General features: G+C 45.5%; 1 protein-coding gene and 1 long non-coding RNA gene across 2 annotated transcripts in view; one reads left to right on the top strand and one right to left on the bottom strand.

The window, feature by feature from the left end:
* The window catches only part of MTMR2 (myotubularin related protein 2), a 75,932-nt gene extending 64,638 nt beyond the window's left edge, over positions 1-11,294 (bottom strand). The window contains exon 1 of the mRNA XM_067568013.1: positions 10,653-11,294. Coding sequence (XP_067424114.1) covers positions 10,653-10,921 — 269 coding nt within the window. The 5' untranslated portion in view covers positions 10,922-11,294. The remainder of the gene's footprint in view (positions 1-10,652) is intronic.
* Positions 10,939-23,070, top strand: LOC137166353 (uncharacterized). Its single transcript, XR_010923667.1, has 3 exons — positions 10,939-11,046; positions 12,517-12,669; positions 22,982-23,070. It is a non-coding gene; the product is annotated as an uncharacterized lncRNA (long non-coding RNA).
* Positions 23,071-23,571: the final 501 nt, after the last annotated feature.

Here is a 23,571-nt window from a genome sequence, read left to right as displayed (position 1 = left end):
ATAATTATTTTAGGAAAAGGAAGAAAAAGGAGAATGGTGCTTCCCAGAGGTTAAAATCCCCACTTTAGGAACCCCCTAAATTACTGCTGTTAGAACTATTTGTATTCTTCATAAAATAAGATTAGAATATTGTCACCTCTTCTCCCATAATATTATTTGTTTAGCACACAATTGCCTCCATAACCTCACACAGGCACTTTGAATCTGTTTCCTAGTTGATATAACAGATGGTTGCTTGAATACATCACTGGACTATTGCTATTCAATGGGAAAATAAAACTTTTAAAAATCCTAATATTGGGCTGTGTTCACGTCATCTTTGTGGTTATGTAGCTTGATTTCTCAATGAACCTCTCTCTTTGGGGGCTTCCTCCCTGGATTTTGGATACAGACTTAACAATGGTTAAGTCAAATTCAGAAGTTTATTTCTGAGTTAAAGTCATCAAGTAATTCTCCTAAAGTCAAAACTTCACATACAAGGTAATTGTAAACTACAGATTCCAGGGTCCTGAAGACATTCCACGGTGAGCTAAGACACTGTTGGAAGAATGAGACCTAACTTTCTAAGTCGATACATACTGGTTCAATACTATAAAAATGACTGGGGTTCTTGATCGAGCAAAACCTTTCCACCTGTACTAGGCGGTCCAACATTTTTGGACTGTGCCTCAAAGGCCTTTTATTACAACAAAATGGACTTATAGAACAAGTCAGGATATTTTTTGAAGGTTAAATGCAGACTATTCAATCTTTACAGTTCAAGACAACAGCTACAAAAATGATATTCACAAAGTTCTAAAGTTATCTTTTTCCTTTTGCAGTTAAGCTACCTAGCTGGCATGCAGAGGTAGTAATACAGACAGACATGAAAAGAGAAAGAGCTAAGAATTTAAAATATCACTTCTCAGAAGTAAGGCAAAGAATAACTGGAACTCCATACATACAGAGCTCTAGGAAGAAGGAACTGGTAGAGGTTGCTGTTGGTATGACTCCCCAAGGTATGTGAACGCTCTTTGGTGGGAGAGAGTTGAACACTTTCTTCTCCCCTCACTCCACCTCTTATTAGCTACTCGGCTGACCCCCATCCATCTGGCACAAGAACAGAACCCAGAGCTGGAGATCTATTCTAAATATTTACCTTTTGAAAATACTGTGTGATATATAAGGAATGTAAATCATATATCTCTTTACAATCTGCCTTTTTTGTCAGACACCTTTAATTGCTTGAGGAAATCTAAGTTCTGTTATACCTGCTGGTTTTCAAATAGATTTTTATTACTTTTTTTTTTTAATACATTAAAGTATATTTTACCATCAATATTTTTCCAAAGGTAAGTTTTTCAAATGCACTTAAGTGACTTAGGCTAAGTCCCTTTTTCAAAAGTGACTTAGCATTTAAGAACAGGTATTTTTTAAAGTATTTAGACATCTGAGGATGCAGATAGGCACTTAGGCCTTGTCTACACTTAAAAAATAAGTTGACCTAATATAGGTCGATTTACAGCCACCGCTTACAGCGGTGGTTAATGTCCACATTGCTCTTCTGGGTTCGGTGGAGTGCGTCCTCACCAGTAGCACTTCCACCAACCTAAGGGGCAGTGTGGGGAGCTGAGAGACCCATCTGAGCCCCATCTCTCAGCTCCCTACTGGGAGTTCACAGGCTCCCAGGATCCCTGTGAGCTGCTCCTCTCCTGCCTGGAGCTGAGGGGAAGCCCTTCAGGGCTTCTCTATTCCCCACTCTCTGGAACCGGCAACCATGTCAATTTCATGGTTCAGCTGTGTAACTGAGAAGGCTGCCCCAGGGGTAGCAGGTGGAGAAGCACCTGGACTTCTGGCCCCAACTCCCAACCGAGAGCAGAGACCAGCAGCCCAGGCTTCTCACCTCGCTCCCAAGCGGGAGTGGGAACCAGCTGTCCAAGCTTGCAGCAGCCCAGGCTTCTCAACTGGGAGCGGGAACCGGCAGCATGGACTTGGGATTTCTTCTCAATTTCACCCAGACAGCCCCGCCACCGATGTAAGGGGACACAGTGTCTACACTGACACTGCATCACCCTAACTATGCCAACAAAAGCCCTAAACCTCTCATCAAGGTGGTTTTATTTTGCCGAAAAAACAGGGCAGTTTCATTGGCCAGGGGTTGACTGCAGTGTGTACACACCACCTATGTTTTGTCAACCAAAGCTGACTTTTCAAAAGTACCTAACTGCATATCTGCATCTTCAGATTTAGCTCTTAGGAACTTAGTAGCCTAAGTTTCATTGAAAGTCAATGGGCTTTAATTAAGTCACCTTTGAAAATTCTACCCCCAGGCTTTATACCCTGATTGTTAAATGCAAGTTTATAAATAGGCAAGAAGGAAATATTTTGCATTGTCTTTTAAAGCCCTAAGTTAAAAGCTCTATGGATAGATGGTGTTCATTTTCCTCTCAATGACAAAATCAGTTGTGCTGAGTAATGAATGGAGAAATGTCACTGCCCAATCCATCTGACTGACAGTAGTGGTAAATGAGAGCAGCCAAATTCAGTGACGTGTCTTTATGAGAGAAGACACAGTAGAAAGATTTCTCCGTAACAGAGAGAAAAAAAATCACTAAGTCCTTATCTGTGCTGTTGATAAAGATTCAACCTCCTACACAGGTAAGGACCATGGAATTGCAGAAGCAAATGTGTGGTTGTGCAGGTGGTGTCAGAGAGAGGGCTTTGGATTCTTTGACCATGGGAGGCTGTTCCAGGAAGAAGGATTGCTAGGAAGAGATGGGATCCACCTAACCAAGAGAGGGAAGAGCATCTTTGCAGGCAGGTTGGCTAACCTAGTGAGGAGGGCTTTAAAAAAAGGTTTGCCAGGAGACAGGGGCCTAAGCCCAAAGGAAGTGGCAAAGTGGGACACCAGGAGGAAGCACAAGGAAGAGGGTGCAACAGAGGAGGCCTCCTGCTCCGTATGAGAAAGTAGGGTAATTGGCTAGTTATCTTAGGTGCCTGTACATGAACACAAGAAGCCTGGGAAACAAACGAGGAATTAGTCAAGGAACCATGATATAATTGGAATAACCGAGACTTGGTGGGTTAACTCACACAACTGGAACTCTGTCAGGAATGAGTATAAACTGTTTAGGAAGGACAGGCAGGGGAGAAAAGGCAGAGGAGTTGCACGGTATGTAAGAGAGCATTATGATTGCTCAGAGCTGCAGTATGAAACTGGAGAAAAGCCTGTTAAGAGTCTCTGGGTTAAGTTTAGAGGCGAGAGCAACAAGGGTGATGTTGTGGTGGGCGTCTCTCATAGATCACCAGATCTGGAAGGTGAGGTAGACGAGGCATTCTTCAGACAACTAGTGAAAGTTTCCAGATACAGGCCCTGCTTCTCATGGGAGACTTCAATCACCCTGACATCTGCTGGGAGAGCAATACAAAAGAAGTTTTGGAGAGTGTTTGGAGAAGTTTTGGAGAGTGTTGCGGACAATTTCCTGGTGCAAGTGCTGGAGGAACCTAGTAGGGGCTGTGCTCCTCTTGACCTGCTGCTCTCAAACGGAGAAGAATTGTTAGGAGAAGTAGAAGTGGATGGTAACCTGGGCATCAGCAACCATGAGATGGTCGAGTTCAGGATCCTGACAAAAGGAAGAAAGGAGAACAGCAAGATACGGACTCTGGACTTCAGAAAAGCAGACTTTGACCCCCTCAGGGAGCTGATGGGCAGGGTCTCCTGGGAGGTTAATATGAGGGGAATGAGTCCAAGAGAGCTGGCTGTATTTTAAAGAAACCTTATTGAGGGCACAGGAACAAACCATCCCAATGTGCAGAAAAAATAGCAAATATGGCAGGCGACCAGCTTGGCTTAACGAAGAAATCTTTGGTGAGTTTAAACACAAAAAGGAAACTTACAAGAAGTGGAAGCTTGGTCAGATGACCATGGAGGAGTATAAAAATATTGCTCCAGCATGCAGAAGTGAAATCAGAAAGGCTAAAGCACAATTGGAGTTGCAGCTAGGAAGGAATATGAAGGGTAACATGAAGGGTTTCTCCAGGTATGTTAGCAACAAGAAGGTCAGGGAAAGCGTGGGCCCCTTACAGAATGGGGGAGGCCACCTAGTGACACAGGATGTGAAGAAAGCTGAAGTACTCAATGCTTTTTTTGCCTCTGTCCTCACAGACAAGGTCAGCTCCCAGACTACTGCACTGGGCAGCACAGAACGGGGAGGAGGTGAGCAGCCCTCAGTGCTGAAAGAACAGGTTCAGGACTATTTAGAAAGGCTGGACGTGCACAAGTCCATGGTGCCAGATACAATGCATCCAAGGGTGTTGGAGGGAATTGGCTGATGTGATTGCAGAGCCATTAGCCGTTATCTTTGAAAACTCGTGGCAATTGGGGGAGATCCTGGATGATTGGAAAAAGGCAAATATAACGCCCATCTTTAAAAAAGGAAAGGAGAAGGATCTGGGGAACTACAGACTGGTCAGCCTCACCTCAGTCCCTGGAAAAATCCTGGAGCAGGTCCTCAAGGAATCCATTTTGAGGTACCTGGCAGAGAGGAAGGTGATCAGGAACAATCAGCATGGATTCACCAAGGCCAAGTCATGTATGACCAACCTGATTGCCTTCTATGGTGAGATGACTGGCTCTGTGGATGCGGGGAAAGCAGTGGACATGATATACTTTGACTTAAACAAAGCTTTTGGTAAGGTCTCCCCCCAGTATTTTTATCAGCAAGTTAAAGAAGTATGAGTTGGATGAATGGACAGAAAGCTGGCTAGATCATCGGGATCAATGGCTCGATGTCTATTCGGCAGCTGGTAATGAGCAGAGTGTCCCACGGCTGGATGCTGGGGCCGATTTTGTTCAACATCTTCATTAATGATCTGGAGGATGGGGTGGATTGCACCCTCAGCAAATTCACCGATGACACTAAGCTGGGAGAAGTGGTAGATACCCTGGAAGGTAGGGATAGGATTCAGAGTGACCTAGTTAAATTAGAGGATTGGGCCAAAAGGAGTCTGAGGAGGTTGAACAAGGTCAAGTGCAGAGTTCTGCACTTAGGATGGAAGAATCCCATGCATTGCTACAGACTGGGGACCGACTGGTTAGGCAGCAGTTCTGCAGAAAAGGACATGGGGGTTACAGTGGATAAGAAGCTGGATATGAGTCAGCAGTGTGCCCTGGTTGCCAAGAAGACTAATGGCTTTTTGGGCTGCATTAGTAGGAGCATTGCCAACAGATAGAAGGAAGTGATTATTGCCCTATATTCGGCATTGGTGAGGCCACATTTGGAGTATTGTGTCCAGTTTTTGGGCCCCCAATACAGAAAGGATGTGGACAAATTGGAAAGAGTCCAGTGGAGGGCAACAAAAATGATTAGGGGGCTGGAGCATGTGACTTATGAGGAGAGGCTGAGGGAAGTAGGCTTGTTTAGTCTGCAGAAGAGTAGAATTAGGGGGGATTTGATAGCGGCCTTTAACTAGGTGAAAGGGGGTTCCAGGGAGGACGGAGCTAGGCTGTTCTCAGTGGTAGGAGATGACAGAACAAGGAGCAATGGTCTCAAGTTGCAGTGGGGGAGGTCTAGGTTGGATATTAGAAAAAACTTTTTCAGTAGCAGGGTGGTGAAGCAATGGAATGGGTTACCTAGGAAGGTGGTGGAATCTGCATCCTTAGAGGTTTTTAAGGCACGGCTTGACAAAGCCCTGGCTGGGATGATTTAGTTGGGGTTGATGCTGCTTTGAGCAGGGGGTTGGACTAGATGATCTCCTGAGGTCGCTTCCAACCCTAATCTTCTATGATTCTACTGACAATGCAAAAGGGAATTCTACTTACCTGGCTAAGCTCATCAACGCCTTGTGTGTGCAACAGAGGGCAAATTGTTCTTTTAGATCAGTGGTTTTCAACCTTTTTTCCTTTGCGACCGTTAACAAATTTCGAATGGAGGTGCAGACCCCTTTGGAAATCTTAGACGTAGTCTGGCAGATCCTCAGGGGTCCAGGAATCAGAGTTTGAAAACCACTCTTTTAGGCTGAAAATAGGCAATGGATTTGTTTAGTCTCATGAAGTGTTATTTCTGTAGGTTATTCACTGGAGTATACATAAAAGTTGAATGACATGCATACACACCAGGTTCTATTAACAACAACAACGAGGTCTTATATAGTGCTTTTCATTAGTAGATACAAAGCACTTCACAATCTTTAATGCATTTATCCTCAAAATACCCCTGCAAGGTAGGGAAGTTTTATTATCCCCATTTTTACAGATGGGGAACTGAGGCACAAGATCAGAAAGGAAGGTTGTGACAGAACATGAAACTGAACCTAGATCTCTCAAGTCCTAGGCTAGTGCCCTAACCACTAGACCATCCTTCCATTTTGACACAAAGCAATGTAAAATGTAAAATATCATTATTGACATATCCCACACACTTCATTATGAAGAAAAAACAATCTCCTCCTCCTCCCAAAATACTACAGTATCATCCTGAGAGCACTTTCTCATGCAAGTACCTTTACTTATATGAGTTCTATTTGGGTATGCACATGTGTTTCCCAGAACACATCCCATATACTTACAGGCATACACAAATGACCTAACTTCTTAATTAGACCCAAGAAAGCTGTGCAATAAAATTATTGCACGGTGGGCTATAAATGCATCATATCCAGTAAGATCATCTTTCACTTTTCCAGTTTTTCTAATTGTATTTAAAATGGATATTCATGCACCTATAACCCAACAAGGTTTCATATTTATATAGGTAAGAATTGTGAATTATGGATGTATGGTATTTGTATTCAGAAGGGGATTATTATTATTATTTAGTAAGAAAGCAGGATTTACAAAACTAATAATGGCACCTGCACAGCACACTGTACTCCCCACACCAACCCCATAAAAGTGTAAGGTTTTTTTGGTTTTGGTTTTTAGCAAGCAGGCTTACTGCAGCTAAAACACAACAGTACAATCACACTGTAACAACCCAACGTTACTGCAGTCTAGCAGATCAAACTACTGTAAGTAAGTAAACCACAACTGTCTCCAAGGAAGGTGTTATGGATTAGACCCCAATTCTGCAAAGATTTAGGCCTGGTCTACACTACAGTTCTATATCAGTATAACTAGGTCGTTCAAGGGTTTGAAAAATCCACACCTCTGAGCAACATAATTATACCAGTGCAACCCCCGTCCCACACCCTGTAGACAGCGCTACGTCTCAAGGAGGTGGATTAACTATGCCGACGAGAGAGCTCTATATCACCAGCATAGGAGCATCTTCACTTAAGTGCTACAGCAAACCAGTTGCATTGGTGCAGCTGTGCGGATACAGCATTTTAAGTGTAGACCTGCCCTTAAGTGTGTGTGTAACTTTATGCACATAAGTAACTCCACAGAATTCAAAGACACTATTCAGTGCACAAAATTACATATATGCTCACATCTTAGTAGGACTGAAGCCAAAATTAATAAATAACCCACGTAAGACAGAGATAGGCAAAGAGAAAACGGGCAACAAATCTGTTGTTCAGTCCACAGGAATACTGAGCCACTGGAATTACCAGAAGGGCTGGTAGCACCATGTACTACGAAGATTGCCTGACACTTTCCATTATAATACCCCATTTTTAGTTGCTTATAACTTTGCCAAACTTGAATAGCTTTGGCTGACATTTTCGATGCCTGGGGTCTGACTTGGCAGAATTTTAATACAAGTTTTGCAGGTAAGGCAGTTCTGTAATTTCTAAGAACGAGGCTAAGGAAAAATAGATTGTTAAGCCCAAATTAAAATATTCTGGTGACCTTTGGAGCAGGGACTTGAAATTTGGCAGGGGAATAGCCTTAGTGTCAGGGATGTGCATTTTGCCATCCCCATGATAATCCACCCAAATTAGCTAAGTGATAACTAAGCCTGTTCACACATGCTTAGTAGAGACTTCTTAGATTTTTAACAGCTAAACCCCAAAGATTCCATCCACACAGGGCATGCGCCAGCCCTGGGCTGAGCAGGTCTTTCCCTGCAACCCTGGATCATGCTTGGTCCAGTCACTTGAACTGGAGGTGGGGAGACTGTCTCTCTTGAGCTCTCAGGGTATGTCTACACTTTTAACTGGGGGTGCAATTCCCGGATCGAGGAGACATAGCCATGGTAGTCTGATTGAGCTAGCCAGCTAAAAATAGACTGTAGCCATGGTAGCACTAGTGGCGGAAGGGGCTGGCTAGCCACCTTGCATATGTGCCTAGCTTCTCTGGGGTACATACTTGGGATGACTAGCACCTCCCACTACTCAAGCCACCACAACTGCAGTCTATTTTTAGCATGATAGTTCAATCAGGCCTAGCACAGATCTGGGAGCTCAGGGGGCAGGAAATGAGATTAGATGAGGAGCTGGGGCGACTGGGACTGGTGGGAAAGCTCTGAGATTGGGCAAGGGGATTGATTTGAGGCCAGAGTGGAGAAGACAGATCAGACGAGGACCTGTGAGGAGGGAACCGGGAATGGCTGAGCAAGAAGATTGGGACTGGGCTAGAGACTCCAGAGGTGAAATTTACACTCCGCTCCAGAGCCGGGAACGGAACCCAAGATTCTTGAGTTTCATTATTCCTCTGCCATCAGCAAACATCTGTAAAACCTATTGGCAAAATGTCATAAGAACGGCCATACTGGGTCAGACCAATGGTCCATCTAGCCCAGTATCCTGTCTTCTGATAGTGGCCAATGCCAGGTGCTTCAGAGGGAGTGAACAGAACAGGTAATCATCAAGTGATCCATCCCATCGCCCATTCCCAGCCTCTGGCAACAGCAATCCCTGCCTATCCTGGCAAATAGCCATTGATGGACCTATCCTCCAAGAACTTCTCTAGTTCTTTTCTGAACCCTGTTACAGTCTTGGTTTTCACAACATCTTCTGGCAAGGGGTTCCACAGGCTGACTGTGCATTATGTGAAGAAATACTTCCTTTTCTTCATTTTAAACCTGCTGCCTATTAATTTCATTTGGTGACCTCTAGTTCTTGTGTTATGAGGAGTTAAGTAACAATGCCTTATTTACTTTCTCCACACAAGTCATGATGTTATAGACCTCTATCACACCACCCTCTTAGTCATCTCTTTTCCAAGCTGAAAACTTCCTTCTAGTGCTGGTCCCACAATAAAGGATGACAGCCTATTACTTCTATCAGTAACTGAGTGGGCTCAAGTGGTGAGGGGTGCTGGTGGGGGAATCCAAAGGTTCCAACCTTGCGGATGACTCATGAGAGTGTAAATATGATGCCATGATAAAATTTCTGTTTTTTCAATCTGCTTTTTCAAACACCTAGGAAATCACACAGCAACTATATTAAAATAACATGATTAAGGTTGTTACAGAGACAAGGTGGGTGAGCTAATATCTTTTATTGGACCAACTTCCAATAAAAGTTGGAATGAAGTTCCAAGGACGTTGGTCCAATAAGAAATATTACCTCACCCACCTTGTCTCTCTAATATCCTGGGACCAACAAAATTACAACAACACTGCAAACAAATTATTAAGGTTGCAAGTCAAACACTCAAAAGTTAGGAATGGCTAGAATATAAATGGTCAAGCACCATTGTCAACATGTCCCAGAAGCATCATTATTGATAACTATACCATATGGGTGCAATTTAGTAAACAAAAACACACACAGATATACAATTCCTTCTTAAGGATCCAATGGATAAACCATACTGTTTTTTAAAGAAGTTCTGGATTGTATAATTACACAGTGTGAATAATTATGCATTTGCAAAAGCCTTTACAAAATTTAAGTAAACACAAAAAATAGGAAGCTTTCACACCAGTTATTAGGGGATTTTTTTTTCTTTGTCCATTTTTTTAAAATCAACACAGATTCAACTGCAAATCAACAGATTAAAAATACTTATGTTTGCTCTCCTGATCCTCAATTTCAGCTTCAGGGTGAGCCATCAACCCAAAATTGATCAATCCAGGCTGAATGACTCAACCCACCCCAAGAGCAAATGTCAAATCACTGAGCTCTGCCTATCACCGGACCACAATAAAAAGGCACCAGTTCCACCCCTTTCCCCCGTTTTTTTGCTTTGTTGGTGATGAGGTTGGTTTTTGGGGGGGTTTCTTAAAGACCCATCCAGGGCGCAAGCATAATTTTTTGGGGCCCATTACAAACTTGCAACACGGGCCCCCTCCCACACACATAGCCATACCCATGGGAGTTTCAGCCTGGGCCGGGCTCCCCAAGGTAAGTGTACCCCGCCCATGTAGGGGCCCTGGGCCCATCAATCACCGGACCACAAATCTTTTTCTAAGGCCCTTTTAAGGTGATCATCCCGGGTCACCCCTGGACCCATAACCCTGATTTTCACTCCTGTCACCCCCAAGAAACAAACGAAGCAGCCGCTGGAGCAGGGATGTTGCCTGCTGGAGACCAGGGGAGGAATAGCCCCAGCCTAGCCGCTGCCCGTCCAGCCTGGGGCAGGAGAGGAGAGGAGGCGGCCCGGGAGCAGCAGCAGCGCTCACACTCCCGCGGGGGTGGGGAATTATTGCAGGCTTTGCTCAGCACCGGCAAAGGCTTCGCCAGCGGCACCGGCCATTCACCCCCCAGCCCAGCCTCGGGGCAGGCAGGCGGGCTTCCTTCGCGGCCAAGGGAGCAGCTCCCGCGGGGAGCGGGCGGGAGAGAGAGAGAGCGAGTCCACGCGGGGCTGGCGGGCTGCGGCCGGCCCGGGGCCCAGGCTCTCGCAGCTGGAGCTCTTCTCCATCGCGGGCGGCGAGCTCCGCCGGCGGGCGCCGCTCAGGCTCGGGGGCCGGGGTGGGTTGGCTGCCGGCGGGCTGCGGGGCGGCTGCTGATGCTGCTGCCGCCGCCGAGGTGGGGCCGGGCAGCTGCCATGTCCGCCCGGCGTGCAGTGCGAGGGGGCGGGCGGGGAGGAACCAGCAGCCCCCCGGCCCCGCATCTCAGCCGGCCGCGGGGAAGGGGAGGAGAGACGCCCCCGTCAGCCGCCGCCGCCGCTAGGAGGCTGGGACCGATCGTCCGCCCCCAGCCGCCCGCCCACGCCCAGTGCCTGGGGCGGAACACGGGGTACGGGGTCCTACATCCCGGCCCTGGGGAGGCTGGGTGGGGAAGCGGGGCCAGGCACGATGCTGCTGCCGCCGCCGCCTTGAGGCCTGAGCTCCAGGCTGGAGAGCCGCCCTTCCCGGCCCAGCGGAGGCGATGCCCGAAGGAGGAATGCAGCAGCCCAGATTGAGCCCAGGGAGAGTGCTGCTAAAGGGCGGGGGAGGCCAGTGCAAGAGGCCCCCTCCCCAATTCCCTTGCCACTTGCCGGACCGGCAGCGCTGGCAGAGGGGAGGGCAGGGCAGGGAAATAATGCCTCCAAGGAAGCAGTGGTGGGGGGGGGACTAGCCCAGTGCGGGACACAGACCCCCCCCAGCACCAAATCCCAGTGTCTCTCTGTAGGGCAGACGGGGAAGAAAGGCAGGCGGAGGGGACCAGATTCCTCCCTGAGGCGTTCTGGCAAGGGATGAACTGGGCCCATGGGGGAGAGAAACAGCCCGCCTCAAGTGCAGGGAGGGTGTCGCTGAGATGTGTGCAGGTGGGAACCTCAAGACCAGGTTGGTGGAGGGAGTGCACCAGCCCTTCCCCAGTCCCAACAGAGAGCGAGAGGGAGCAGGGAACAGAGACACATTGCTGGTGGTGAGAGCAGGAATTGGGGGGGGGGGATTGCTCAAGGGGGGTCTGGCACAAGTCTGGAGACCACTCCCCTGCACAGCTGAGCAGGAAGGAAGGACCAGGGATGATAGAAAAGATGGATGGCTATGGCAGTAACAAGCTGAAGGAATTAGGCCCAGGAGGCTTGTAATTTTCTGCTCACTGGAGTTCCTGGAAGGCCACTCCAGAAGCATTTCTTGGGGATTTAATCTGTGATGTGTTATAGCCACCTGTGAGAGAGGCCATCTGTGTAGTAGGAAATAGACAGCTGACACCTTGAAGGATTTTAACCACAAGGGAAACATTCACATCTCTAAACCCCCCCTGCTGAATAGCCAGTCACACTTCATTCTTGTCTATCATGTTTTGCCTTCCACATTTGCTAACTATTATAAGATCATAGAGAACAGAGCTGGAAACAACCTATCAAGTCATCTAGCAGGCCCGCCAGGGGTTCAGATGTGTGGGGGGGCAGGGTCATGGAGAAAGGAGTGCTTCCTACTGTATATTCTCCAGTGCTAATGACTAAAGATATTTGCATTTAAACATAAAGGGCTTTGTATCTTGCTGGCCTCTCTCCCTACTTCATCCTGAAGTGATGTGGTAATACATATGTGATGACAGCACATTTATTTCCATGTTACAAGACTGCAGGTGACAAATGCGGGACTGTGACTGTTCAGAATGATCAGACAGAAGTTAGTTGTGTGGGAGAGAGCTCGTTGAAACACAACTATCAGTAGTAATAGCAAAGAGCTAGAACATACCTGGCCTTTCCTCAACCACAGAGGACTGGCCAGGAGGTCACAAGGCACTTTCCCCATTTTATATCTCTTCCTCCAGGCCAAGTGCAACGGCAGTTCCCAAACTCCCCTGCCTCATGCCCTTGGACATGCAAGCTGATTCAAAAGGCCATGGAATGCTGCACCAACCCTTCCATGCTCTGTATTCCCTGGAACTCTGGAAAGGATTGCGCCTCACAAAATTGTCCCTGAGGTAACTATTAGTAGTAGTAATATTACAGTACACATTAGAGGCCCCAGGTCCCCATTGTGCTAAGTGTTGTCGAGATGTATAGCAAGGTCTTGTCTACACTAGAAAGATTTGTCAATGCAAGTCACATCGGTAATCAAAAAGCTCTGTAATTACAGCATTTGTGCTCGTCCACACAGCACTCGTGTCGCCAAAGCACGTCCACAGTTGGTGCTCTAGCATTAACAGTGAGAGCAGTGCACTGTGGGCAGTTATCCCACTGGGCAACTCCCACCTTGTGCCACTAGGAGTTGTGGGAAAGTGGAGAGGATTACAGTGCATTCTGGGTGCGGGCACAACGTCCCATGTTGCATTGATTTCCATTCTGTCTTTCCTTGCGTTCCCAACTGCATTTCATGGCATTTTTCAATGGCCCCATTTCCTGAGCACCCACCATCTCAATATGAAAGACTGGATACGCTACTCTCCACTGTTGCTGTCAGAGTTCTGAACACATCGCGGCTGGTCATGCAGCATATCATGAGCTCCCAATCGGAACAGGAATCCAAGGCACCTGACCTGTGCCATGCAAACAAACAGCACCATACTGTTTGCATTCACGGAGCATCTGCATGCAGTGCACTGCCACTTTTGGGCACATGAAACAAGCACTAAGCGGTGTAATCGCATCATTATGCAGGTCTGGGATGATGAGCAATGGCTGCAGAACTTTCGAATGCACAAAGCCACCTTCATGGAACTCAGTGTGTATGGATGCCAGAATGAGAGCTGCCCTTTTGGTGGAGAAGCACGTGGCGATTGCCATCTGGAAGCTGGCAACTCCAGACTGCTACTGGTCAGTCGCTAATCAGTCAGGAGTCGGGAAGTCTGCCATTGGAGTTGTGTTCCCACAAGTGTGCAGGGCCATTAACCACATTCTGCTACGAAGGACTGCGACTCTGGGAAATGTTTGTGAAATAGTGGATGGCATCGCAGCAATGGGATTCCCTAACTGTGGCAGGGCGACAGATGACGCATATCCCAGTTTTGGCCCCAGACCATCTCATGATGGAGTACATCAATTTAAAGGGTACTTCTCTATGGTACTGCAGGTGTTTGTGGATCACCGTGGGCGTTTCACTGACATCAACGCGTGTTGGTCAGGGAAGGTGCATGATGCACACATCTTCAGGAACATTGGCCTGTACAGGAAGCTACAAGCAAGGACTTTCTTTCAAGACCAAAAGATTCCAATGGGGGATGTTGAGATGGCCATAGTGGTCTTGGGAGACCCAGCCTACCCATTAATGCTACAGCTCTTGAAGCCTTATATGGGCAACCTGGATAGCAGCAAGGAGCACTTAAATAATAGTCTGGGCAGCTGCCAAATGACCGTTGAGTGTGCATTTGGCAGACTAAAGGCTCCCTGCAGATACCTTTATGGCAGGCTGCACCTAAATGAGGATAATAATCCCATGGTTATTGCCGCCTGCTGTGTGCTCCATAATTTATGTGAAGCTAAGGGTGAACAGTTTCCCTCTGTGTGGACCACAGAGGCAGATCATCTTGCATCTGAATATGAACAGCCAGATGCTAGGGATATTAGAGGGATACTATGGGGGGCAATTCGGATCAAGGTAGCATTGAGGGCCCATTTTGAGAATACGAACCAGTAAGGTGTTTTTGTGCTCAGCGCTGTGCCATGCTATGACTGCTATCCAGCTTGAGCTGTGTATCAGTGACAGGTGAAAGTACCGTGTGCATCACAGAAATAAAGAGTGCTTATTGTTCTCACAGCTTGTTTTTATTAAATGAAAACAGTTTACAACACAAACTAAACACTGGGCTGGAGGAGAGAAAGCAGTGAGGGGCAGTGTGAGCTATGACAGCTGTGTGTAAGTCCAGCTGTCGCTGTCGTAGCTGTCTGAAGGGGTGGAGTGAAAGAGGGAATGAGATGGGCTGGGAGTTTGGTAGGAATGTGTGGGGGGTGGGGGAGTTTGGGAAGTGCATTGAAAGCAGTTCTGTAGTGGCTGCAAGGGGGAGGGTTCACGATTGTCTTTAGCTGCTCCGTGTGGTCCTCCATGGCCTTGCTCACGCACTCATGACCTGCTAGCACCTGTTCATGGTTTTCCCTCCTTTTCTTTCTATCAATTTTCTGACTTGCAGACACAGATCGTCTCCATGCCCTTTTTTCTCTCTCTGCCACCTCAGAGGACTGGATAAGTTCTTGGAACATCTCCTCTTTGCTTCTCCAAGGTCACTTCCTTATTAGTTGGAGGCGCTCCACTGGTGAGAGGGGGTTGCTGTGAAGGCCACATCGGTAGAAGCACAGGAAACAACGAACAGAAGCATTATTGTGGGTGCCCTAACACTATAGATGCATTACTGTTAAACATACCTCTTTCTCACTGTCCCCTGGGAGGAGCACAGCTCCATGATCTGCCTATGTATGTTGAGTTTTGCCAAGGGGGTGGGGGTGGGCCATCATACTGGGGAAGAGGTTCTGGGTGGGTGGTGGCTGGGGCATAAATGCAGGTACAGAGGGACAAAATTTCAAATTGTGCCATCATTTTCCGCAGGCGGGGGATATAGAAGCCGATATTTCACTCCGGAGAGTAAACAAGGATGCTACGGGGCCGACCAAGCAGGAAAGTGGAATTTCAAAAATTCCCAGGACTTTAAAGGGGGAGTGGCAGGGGTCTGCAGAGCAGCAGAGTTCAAACTGATGGCCAGAGCGGTCAGGATGCGCCTTGTGGGACACTTCCGGAGGCCATTTACCATAACATAACCAACCGCGGTATCTACACTGATATTTCGTCGATTTAAGTTGTGCGAAAAAAGCTCTACACCTCTTGTCAAGGTGGTTTTATTTTGTTGAAAAAACAGGGCCGTTTTGTCAGCGGGGAGGTGGGGTGATCGCAGTGTGTCCACCAGAACTGTTTGGTTGAAGAAAGCTTACTATATTCGACAAAACAGTCTAGTGTAGACCAGGCCTAAGAGACGGTCGCGGCCCCAAAACGTTTACTTTTAAGTATACACCGCCTCACCTCAAAAACGGTTTCAATGTTATCCCAAAACCAGCTGGGGTGAGTATTCTGGAACATGGTGGGTCAGAACGATGTGACTAAGTAGGGAGTCAGGGCCGATTCCCAGCACAGAAAAGAAGCTCATTGAATGCTTGGTTGGACATGGGCTGCAAGTCACCTGGTATGCCAGTGAAGGGGCTACAACAGAAGATAACTATCAAGCATTAGATAGTTCCGTGTGAGGAGGAGCGTGATATTCAGTTCCTTGGAGCACCGCAACATGCAAGAGAAAAGCCCTCAGAATATTTGCAGAGATTACAGAGTTGCAGCCTCAGGTCACCCTGGATGACAGCAAGAAAGGGAGTCTTCTATATTCACACCTGTTGTTTAGAGTGAGACCCTGTGCAGCAGAGAAAGAAGCCGAGGAACTGAGAAAGAGTCAGTACTTCGGCAGGCCTCCAGCTTGGCCCACTAACCAAGTCTGTCTGCTGGCAGCATGCAGAAGAGCACCCAATGCTATTAACATCAGAGTACAAACTGCACCAAAAAGAACTGCAGTGGCAGGTGTAAACAGGAGTTTGAATTTGCAGCCAGGCCATCTCACAGTGTGCACAGGTGCTCATTGAAATAGGCCAGTGCTTTGTAAAAACCCTCATTGTCTTCAGTGGCAAATAGAACCCAGGACCTTCTACAACAAAAGCTCCATTAGCTCTAATGACTTGAGTTCTGTAGCACTTTAAAGACTAACAATTTTAATTTCAGTAGGCGTAAGCTTTCATGAGCCTCACCTCATGAATGTTGTTATTTTTTATGTCTAATTTGTGTCCGTTTATCCTTTTGCTTAGCGATAGTGCAGTTTGGCCAATGTACATGGCAGAGGGGCATTGCTGGCACATGATGGCATAATATATAACATCCATAAACCAGTCGGAGAACACTTCAATCTCCCAGGGCACTCTGTCTCTGACCTGAAAGTTGCTTCTCCAAAAAAAACTTCAAAACAGACTTGAAAGAGAAACTGCTGAGTTAGAAATTATCTGCAAACTTGACACATTCAAACTGGGTTTAAACAGAGATTTGGAATGGCTATCTCATTACAAGAAGTAATTTGCTCTGATCACCCATTCTTACCTCCTACTCAATGGTTGTCATCAAGCCTCAAGTACCCGGCTTCCCCATTGTTATTTATGCCCTTGGATATGTAAATGTTGCCTTCTATATATTTTCTATGTTTCCTATTTTGCTGTATCATTTCTACCAACTGCATCTGAGGAAGTGAGCTGAGACTCATGAAAGCTTATGCCTACTGAAATTAAAATTGTTAGTCTTTAAAGTGCTACAGAACGCAAGTTGCTTTTGCTGTATACAGACTAACACGGCTACCCCTCTGGAACTCTTCCATTAGCTCTGTTACTTGAACTACAGGAGACTCTCCATCAGGAAAGAGAAAGTAAGAGTCTGTATGTTTCATATGCACCAGGCCAGTGCATTACACATGTGTACTTCATGTCTCATGATGTGCATGCCTTATGGCAGAAGCTGAGCACTTTGAAATTCTGATTATTATTGCCTTGGGAGATTCTCTTCTGTGCAGGCTGAAAACGACAATTTTCACATACTCACAACTTCCTTCGAACAAACCAGTTCTCTTTTCAAACCAAGTAAAGGCATCAGTTCTGAGTGAGGAATCTGTGCCAAGTTTTAAGTTTTCATGTCAGCCATTTTTATTGTGACCTTGTCATTAAAAAGAGTGTGTTTAGAATTTATTTTTTAAACGGGGAAAAATATTTCCCATAACTCAAACAAATAGGTTTCTAGCAAAAATTACAACTTTGTCATTCAGGCACCATGAAAAATTTCAGACTAAACAAAACAGTGTTTATAAGCAAGCAATAGCAGGAGCAGGGGCTTATAAATAGGGAAGCATTTTTGCAAACTTAAATATACACCAATTCCACTTAGAATGGAATCAGTCACCCACTATAATAGTCTGTTCTATCTGGACTTCTAGACAGCACTCCTCACTGTAATATGTGTGTGACTAATCACAAGTTCTAATAGGCCTTCCCTAGTTGTGAGCTAAGTCACAAGATTTTTTGTTTTCGCTAATAGTTGGATCTCCAGATAGTAAATCATTCCGCAGGAAGTGGATTTTGCCTCCTCCGTTCCAGTGATGCTTGTTTTCCCCATTCTGTTCCTTTTCCCACTCACCCTTTCTCACTGTAGGCTGCTACTGTGGAACTCTGGGTAGACAGGCAAACATCCTTCAACATGAATGCTAATATTTCTTAATGAATCAGCCATCAGGTGGTGCACTAACAGCAGAAAACTTTCATCTCTGTAAGAGCTTAAATTAAATGCTCTCCAGTTCTGGTGATATACCCCATTTCCCAGCCCTTTTCAGAACTGAATTCCCAAGGTTAACCCCTGAGTCCAGGTCAGTGTTGTATAACTAGCACAGGGCAATGTACAATAGTTTTTTCCTGTCTTCCAAGACTTTCATATGGAGTCTTTAATTATCTATGTTTTGATATTACCTTTACTGCCTTTGCCGACCATAGTTTGATAATGGTGCAATTGTTACAAAAGTCAAGTAGGAATTAAACAAAAAAATACAACCTCCTTTGCTATGTGAAGGTATTAAAGCGCCTTCCTTTCTTCCTAATTTGCCATTGATGTGGCACTGCTAAGTAGTTTATTGATGAAGTGCTCTATTTGCTTTTCACTTCCCTGTTTTGTTCTTGGCCTTATCCCCAGGGCCTGTGAAGCCTTATAGAAATCCCCACTGGTGCTTAGTAAATGAGAACAAAGCTAATCGCCTCCTGGATCTCTCCTGCTGTTGAAAGCAACTAACAATCTGTTCAGTGAGTCTTTTTGCCCAACAATACCTCTTTTTTTTAAAGTCAGCAAGAATTTCTCTCTGTGAAGTGAGTTGCCTCAGGGCTCTTACAAATGCGGGAGAATTAACTAAAGGCTCCGACATAACCAAAACCAATTAAAGGCAATTCACAGAACTATTTTATAACTGGTGTAAAATGAGCAGAGCTCAATCTCTTAGCCTAGTTTTCCTTGCCAAATCTCTTAACATTATCTTACAAGTCACATATACTGTCCCTTTAAAGAGGGGATGGCCTAACTGTGATTTTGTGACTCAAAACATAGGAAATATTAATAGACAATTAAAACCATGCCAAATAAGCAACACAATATCACGTGTTCATCTTTAGAATATTTCAAGCTAACACAGTTACGGTAAATTAAATCCTGAGAAAGAGTCAGAGAAAGAGAGAAAAAGTTGCTTGAGAAAGTTCACTAAGGATACTATCCAAAAAGGAGGGCTGTCAGATGTCCTAAAAATCCCATTGCTAATTGTGCTTCATAGGCTATGTCTACACTACCACTTACGTCAGCAAAATTGGTGTCACTCAGGAATGGGAAAAAACCCCTACCCTTCCCCCCCAAGCAACATAAGTTTTGCCAGCACAAGACAGGCATATCTCCTGCCAACATAGCAACCGCTATTCATTGAGGTGGTTTTATTATGTCGACGGGAGAGCTCTCTCCTATCGGCATAGAGCGGCTACATGAGTGATCTTACAGAGGTGCAATTGCATTGATACGGCTGTGCTGCTGTAAGCTCGCTAGTGTAGACATGGCCTTTGTCTGTAACACCTTTTCAAGAGCTTAAAAACATTTGACCTGACTCTGAAAGGTGCTTAGTACTTCTGGCAGCCATTAGCTGAAAGATCAAAAGAAAGGGTGGGCTTGTGCTTTGGGAATTAGCCTGGGCTTTAATGGTTCTTAGTTCACTTCTTACCTCTCAGACTGGCTGTGTGAGTTTGAGCAAGTCATATGGGGCCTGCTTCTCCTCTTGCTGGTGTAAAACTTGTATAAGTGGGAGAGGAATCAAACTTGGGGGCTCAGTTTTCCATCTGTAAAATTCGGATAATGTTTGTCTTGTCTGTTTAGATGGCAAGATCTTCAGAGCAGGGCCTCTCTCTCTTACTATGTATATGTGCAGCACAATATGGCCCTGGTCCATGTCTGGGGCTCATAGAATCTACTCTGCAATACAAATAAATTATAATGGGGCCCTGATCTCTTTTGGAAATGGCCAAAGAAAAACTTCACTGGGGTCCTGCAAAGCCCTAAAACCAGTTCTGACTGCTGGAGCTCTTAGGAGCACCCATATTTCCCTGCTTTACTCATAAATTCCTGTGTCATTGCCTGAATCTTTCTAGCCAACCCATTAAATGGTTCATGGCCCTGCCAGCTTCACACAGTGTGCTTGTGTCTGTAGTAGTTTGCATCAGTGGCTCCAATAAATCTGCAGCATGACTCAGTCCCATAATTGTTCTAAAAACCACACAACCAGAGACACCCTGGTTTCTCCCTTTGATTCATTAAAATGGCTCTCAGATTTATTTTATTTTCTTGTCTCCTTGCTGTACAATTTAAGGCAGCAGGCAGCTGATAAAAAGGATGAATTGTCACAAGCTGGATTACCCAGGGGTGTATTGTCACCATATCACACCGGAGATGGTGTGTGTTATTTTTGTCAAGCTACATCACTGATTGCAGCTTATAGGGTCTGGTCAGGAGCAATGAGAATCCTGGCAACTCGTGGCCGGGGGGAGCTGAGAAGGAACAAACTGCCACGTATTTGATTTAGGATTATAGTTGCTGGTGGTTTCAGGAACACCTGTTACAATTTGGTCATAGGGAATGCGCAACAATTCTTGCTCCTGCATGATGCTCTTATTGCCAAGGCTAAAACCAGACAAAAGCAGCAAAGGTGCCTAAGGCTGCACTCACCTCATCCCAGAAACTGCTAGACAAGTGGTTAAACGGAGGCAGATTGGTTACATTAGAATCTAGAGTAGCTCATCCATAATGCAGCATTGCCAGCCCCAAATGGTCAAAAATCATGAGTCAGGCTCACCAAAAATCATGAGATTGGCTTTGCAATCATGCAATTATGTAAAAATAAAAGATTTGGTGTTCTTTGTATTTGCCTTCTGCTTTTTGAGCACATAGGGTGCGCTGAGGTCACATACTGAAGCTTTCTCCACAGCTATCAGGGCTAGAAACTTACTTTTTCTTTAAGGCTGAAATAACCACATATCCGCTTGACTCCAGGAGCTGGGGCTCTAAGGAAAACAATAATTATCATGAGACTCAGGACAGACTCATGAGAGTTGGCAACTTTTTTTATCCTAACAGCATCCTGATGGTGCTTTTACCTTGCATGTCCACTAGAGGCAGAATGCAATGGCCCTTGGGCCTCAATGTGTGTGATATTTCATTTGGTTAGCACTTTGTTTATTTATTTTGCATGGTGTGTGTAATTTATGCTGGCATGTTTGTTAAAATTGCAGCATCCAGATGTTACACAAATTAATAAATAAATACATACATACCCATAACAGCAGTTACCGCTGTGGATTTATGCATGCACGACAGGCCCGATCCTGCACAAGGCTAGGCACAACTACTCTGAGCGTAACCCTACAGTGAGCGGCTTACACCACATTTCTGGCAGGCAGACGGTTCTGCTTGCTGCCAGATGCCCTGGGCTGTGCAAGCCTTCCTTGCCCTCAATGCACCTCAGACAGCTACTCCCCATAGAGCAGTAGAGGGAGGTGCATTGGAGGGGCTAATGGGTGTGTCACAGTCAAATCAGACTGTGCCACATGCTACATACGACCATTTGAGAGTCAGTGAGTTATTTCACCCACATTCAGCAGCTGTAATGGCTCTTATGCAATTACTTTTGACGGGCATGTGCAGCTAGTGATGCAGTGCAATGTACTGTAACTCCAATGTGTGTTTGTGTGTGTAATGGGACGATGACACCACTCCACAGCCCTATGCTAATCCAGGTTTAGTGCTGTAGGAGACAGACTACTAACCCTGTGGCTGAAGGATCCCATCAATTGGGAGGGGGATATTCCAATTCCCTGTTTTAACCTCCTGCATATGTGCAGGACATTCAGAATTCTCTGCAGATTTAGCAGCCCCTGAGCCGTGAAACTGGTACTAGAGCTTGTATCTCCTCTTTAGACCTCTAGGGGGCAGGACCACCATAAGATGCTGCTAAAAGATGTGATTTCAACCCACTTCAGCAGCACTTGGCCATCTTCATGACAGTCCCCGGTAATAAAGCCTGATCTAGCAAATTGTGCTATTGTAAAGATGACTCACGAGGAAGCGGGTAGGCTCTGGTCTATAGTCATTGCATCCCACTGAATTCCGGTGCCTGGTTTCTCAGTTATGTGTCCATTAAAAATTAAACCACCGTTGTTAGAAGTGTGTTGTCAGTTCCTTTGCCGCAGGGACACTTTTTAGGGTGCTCAGAGGGCTTACGAGAAGCTTGGGCAAGAAAATTCTAGGCAACATTCTCAATTATTAGCAACGGGTGAATTCGTAAAAAGCCAGGGCCACATTCTGCACCCTGACATTGAACAGTCCCACTGAAGTTGATGTGAACGTTATTCAGTACGATTATGAGTCACGGAACTGTGCTCTTGGATTTTATTGAGTTTTACAGTCTAGAGCTAAATATTGATTGTCAAAGAAATAAACAGTTACCATTTACATAAGAATTATTCAAATGTATATATAGATCACAAACTCTTTGGGACAGGGACTGTCTTGTTATTATGTGTGTTTTCAGTGCTTAGCATAGTGAGGCTTTAATCCACAACTAGTGAATCTAGGTGCTACTGCAATAAAAATAATTAGCTATTATAAATTCTATTTCACTTACATTCATGTCCCTCTGAGGGAAATGACATTGCTGCACATTCACATAAAACAAAACCATGTGGTGATGTTAATAGCAGAAAGTGGCCTTAAAATTGGAGAGATGTAGCTAGGACACACAAAACAAATATCATATTCATTATAGGGTCTTAAACCCCATCAACATAGTATCCGAGCACCTTCCAGTAGTGCATTAAGCAATTACTCATCTGTCACGTGTTGTTTGTTCTCTCATCCTCTCCCCAGGGGAAGGATGGATGTAGGAATAAAGTAGGACTGGATGCATGTTGCTCCTTTGTTTATCAGAATGACTTCAGGTTCAAAGCTGCCTGATTTGTTTAAGAATCAATAAGGTGTGCAGATTTAATTATTAACGGGATAAAGCCGTGCAGACTTAAGAGCAGGTGCAAACACTCTAGACCCTAGACGGACCGATCTGTTTGATGGTGTTTGGCTAATTCAGTTTCTTTCTTATAATGTAGCCGCAAAATACTATGAAGAGTAACCAAATTCTCTTGTTATCTAACACTGTTTTTCACTTCTAGGCAGAAGGAACTGAGAAGCACACAAACAAAGGGCCTGCAGATCTGAGAACATACACGAGAGGAATGAAAACATGGACACAAATGGGGGATAAGTTCTTCATGCAAATTGCATTATATTTGGGGGGCTCGGAAGACAGCATGAGGAGTCCATTTGCTCAGTGTTCCCACTGGCCATGTGAACTAGAGGCACCTAATAGGAATTTGTTCAGTGCTTCCAACAGCACAGACTGACCCAAAAAGGGTGTATGGGGGCACGATGAGGAGGTGCTGGCAGCACACAGTGGCCTGTGGGTGTGCAATTGCACAGGGAAGCCATATTGAAAATTTCTGTTCTACCGCTGTCTGAGAGGCCACCAGTTAACATGGGGACACTATGCATGCTCCTTCACAGGCCTAATATATCCATGGGCCCAGTCTGTCCTCACTGATTCATCTTCTTGGAGTCTTATTATGGCCTTTTAAGTAGCCCCCCCACACTTGTTTTACATGCACACCCTGCAACATTTGTAAATGTGCTGCAGCCAAATAATGAATAGTGCATATGGAAACTAATGTGATTTAGGTTGCAACGTCAAGTGCTTGAAAAGTAG

This window comes from Emydura macquarii, unplaced genomic scaffold (genome assembly GCF_026122565.2).
Source record: "Emydura macquarii macquarii isolate MOO-44397 ecotype Brisbane River unplaced genomic scaffold, CSIRO-AGI_Emac_v2 contig_318, whole genome shotgun sequence".
NCBI classification, from domain to species: Eukaryota; Metazoa; Chordata; order Testudines; family Chelidae; genus Emydura; species Emydura macquarii.
This window is presented reverse-complemented; position numbering and strand designations above follow the sequence as displayed.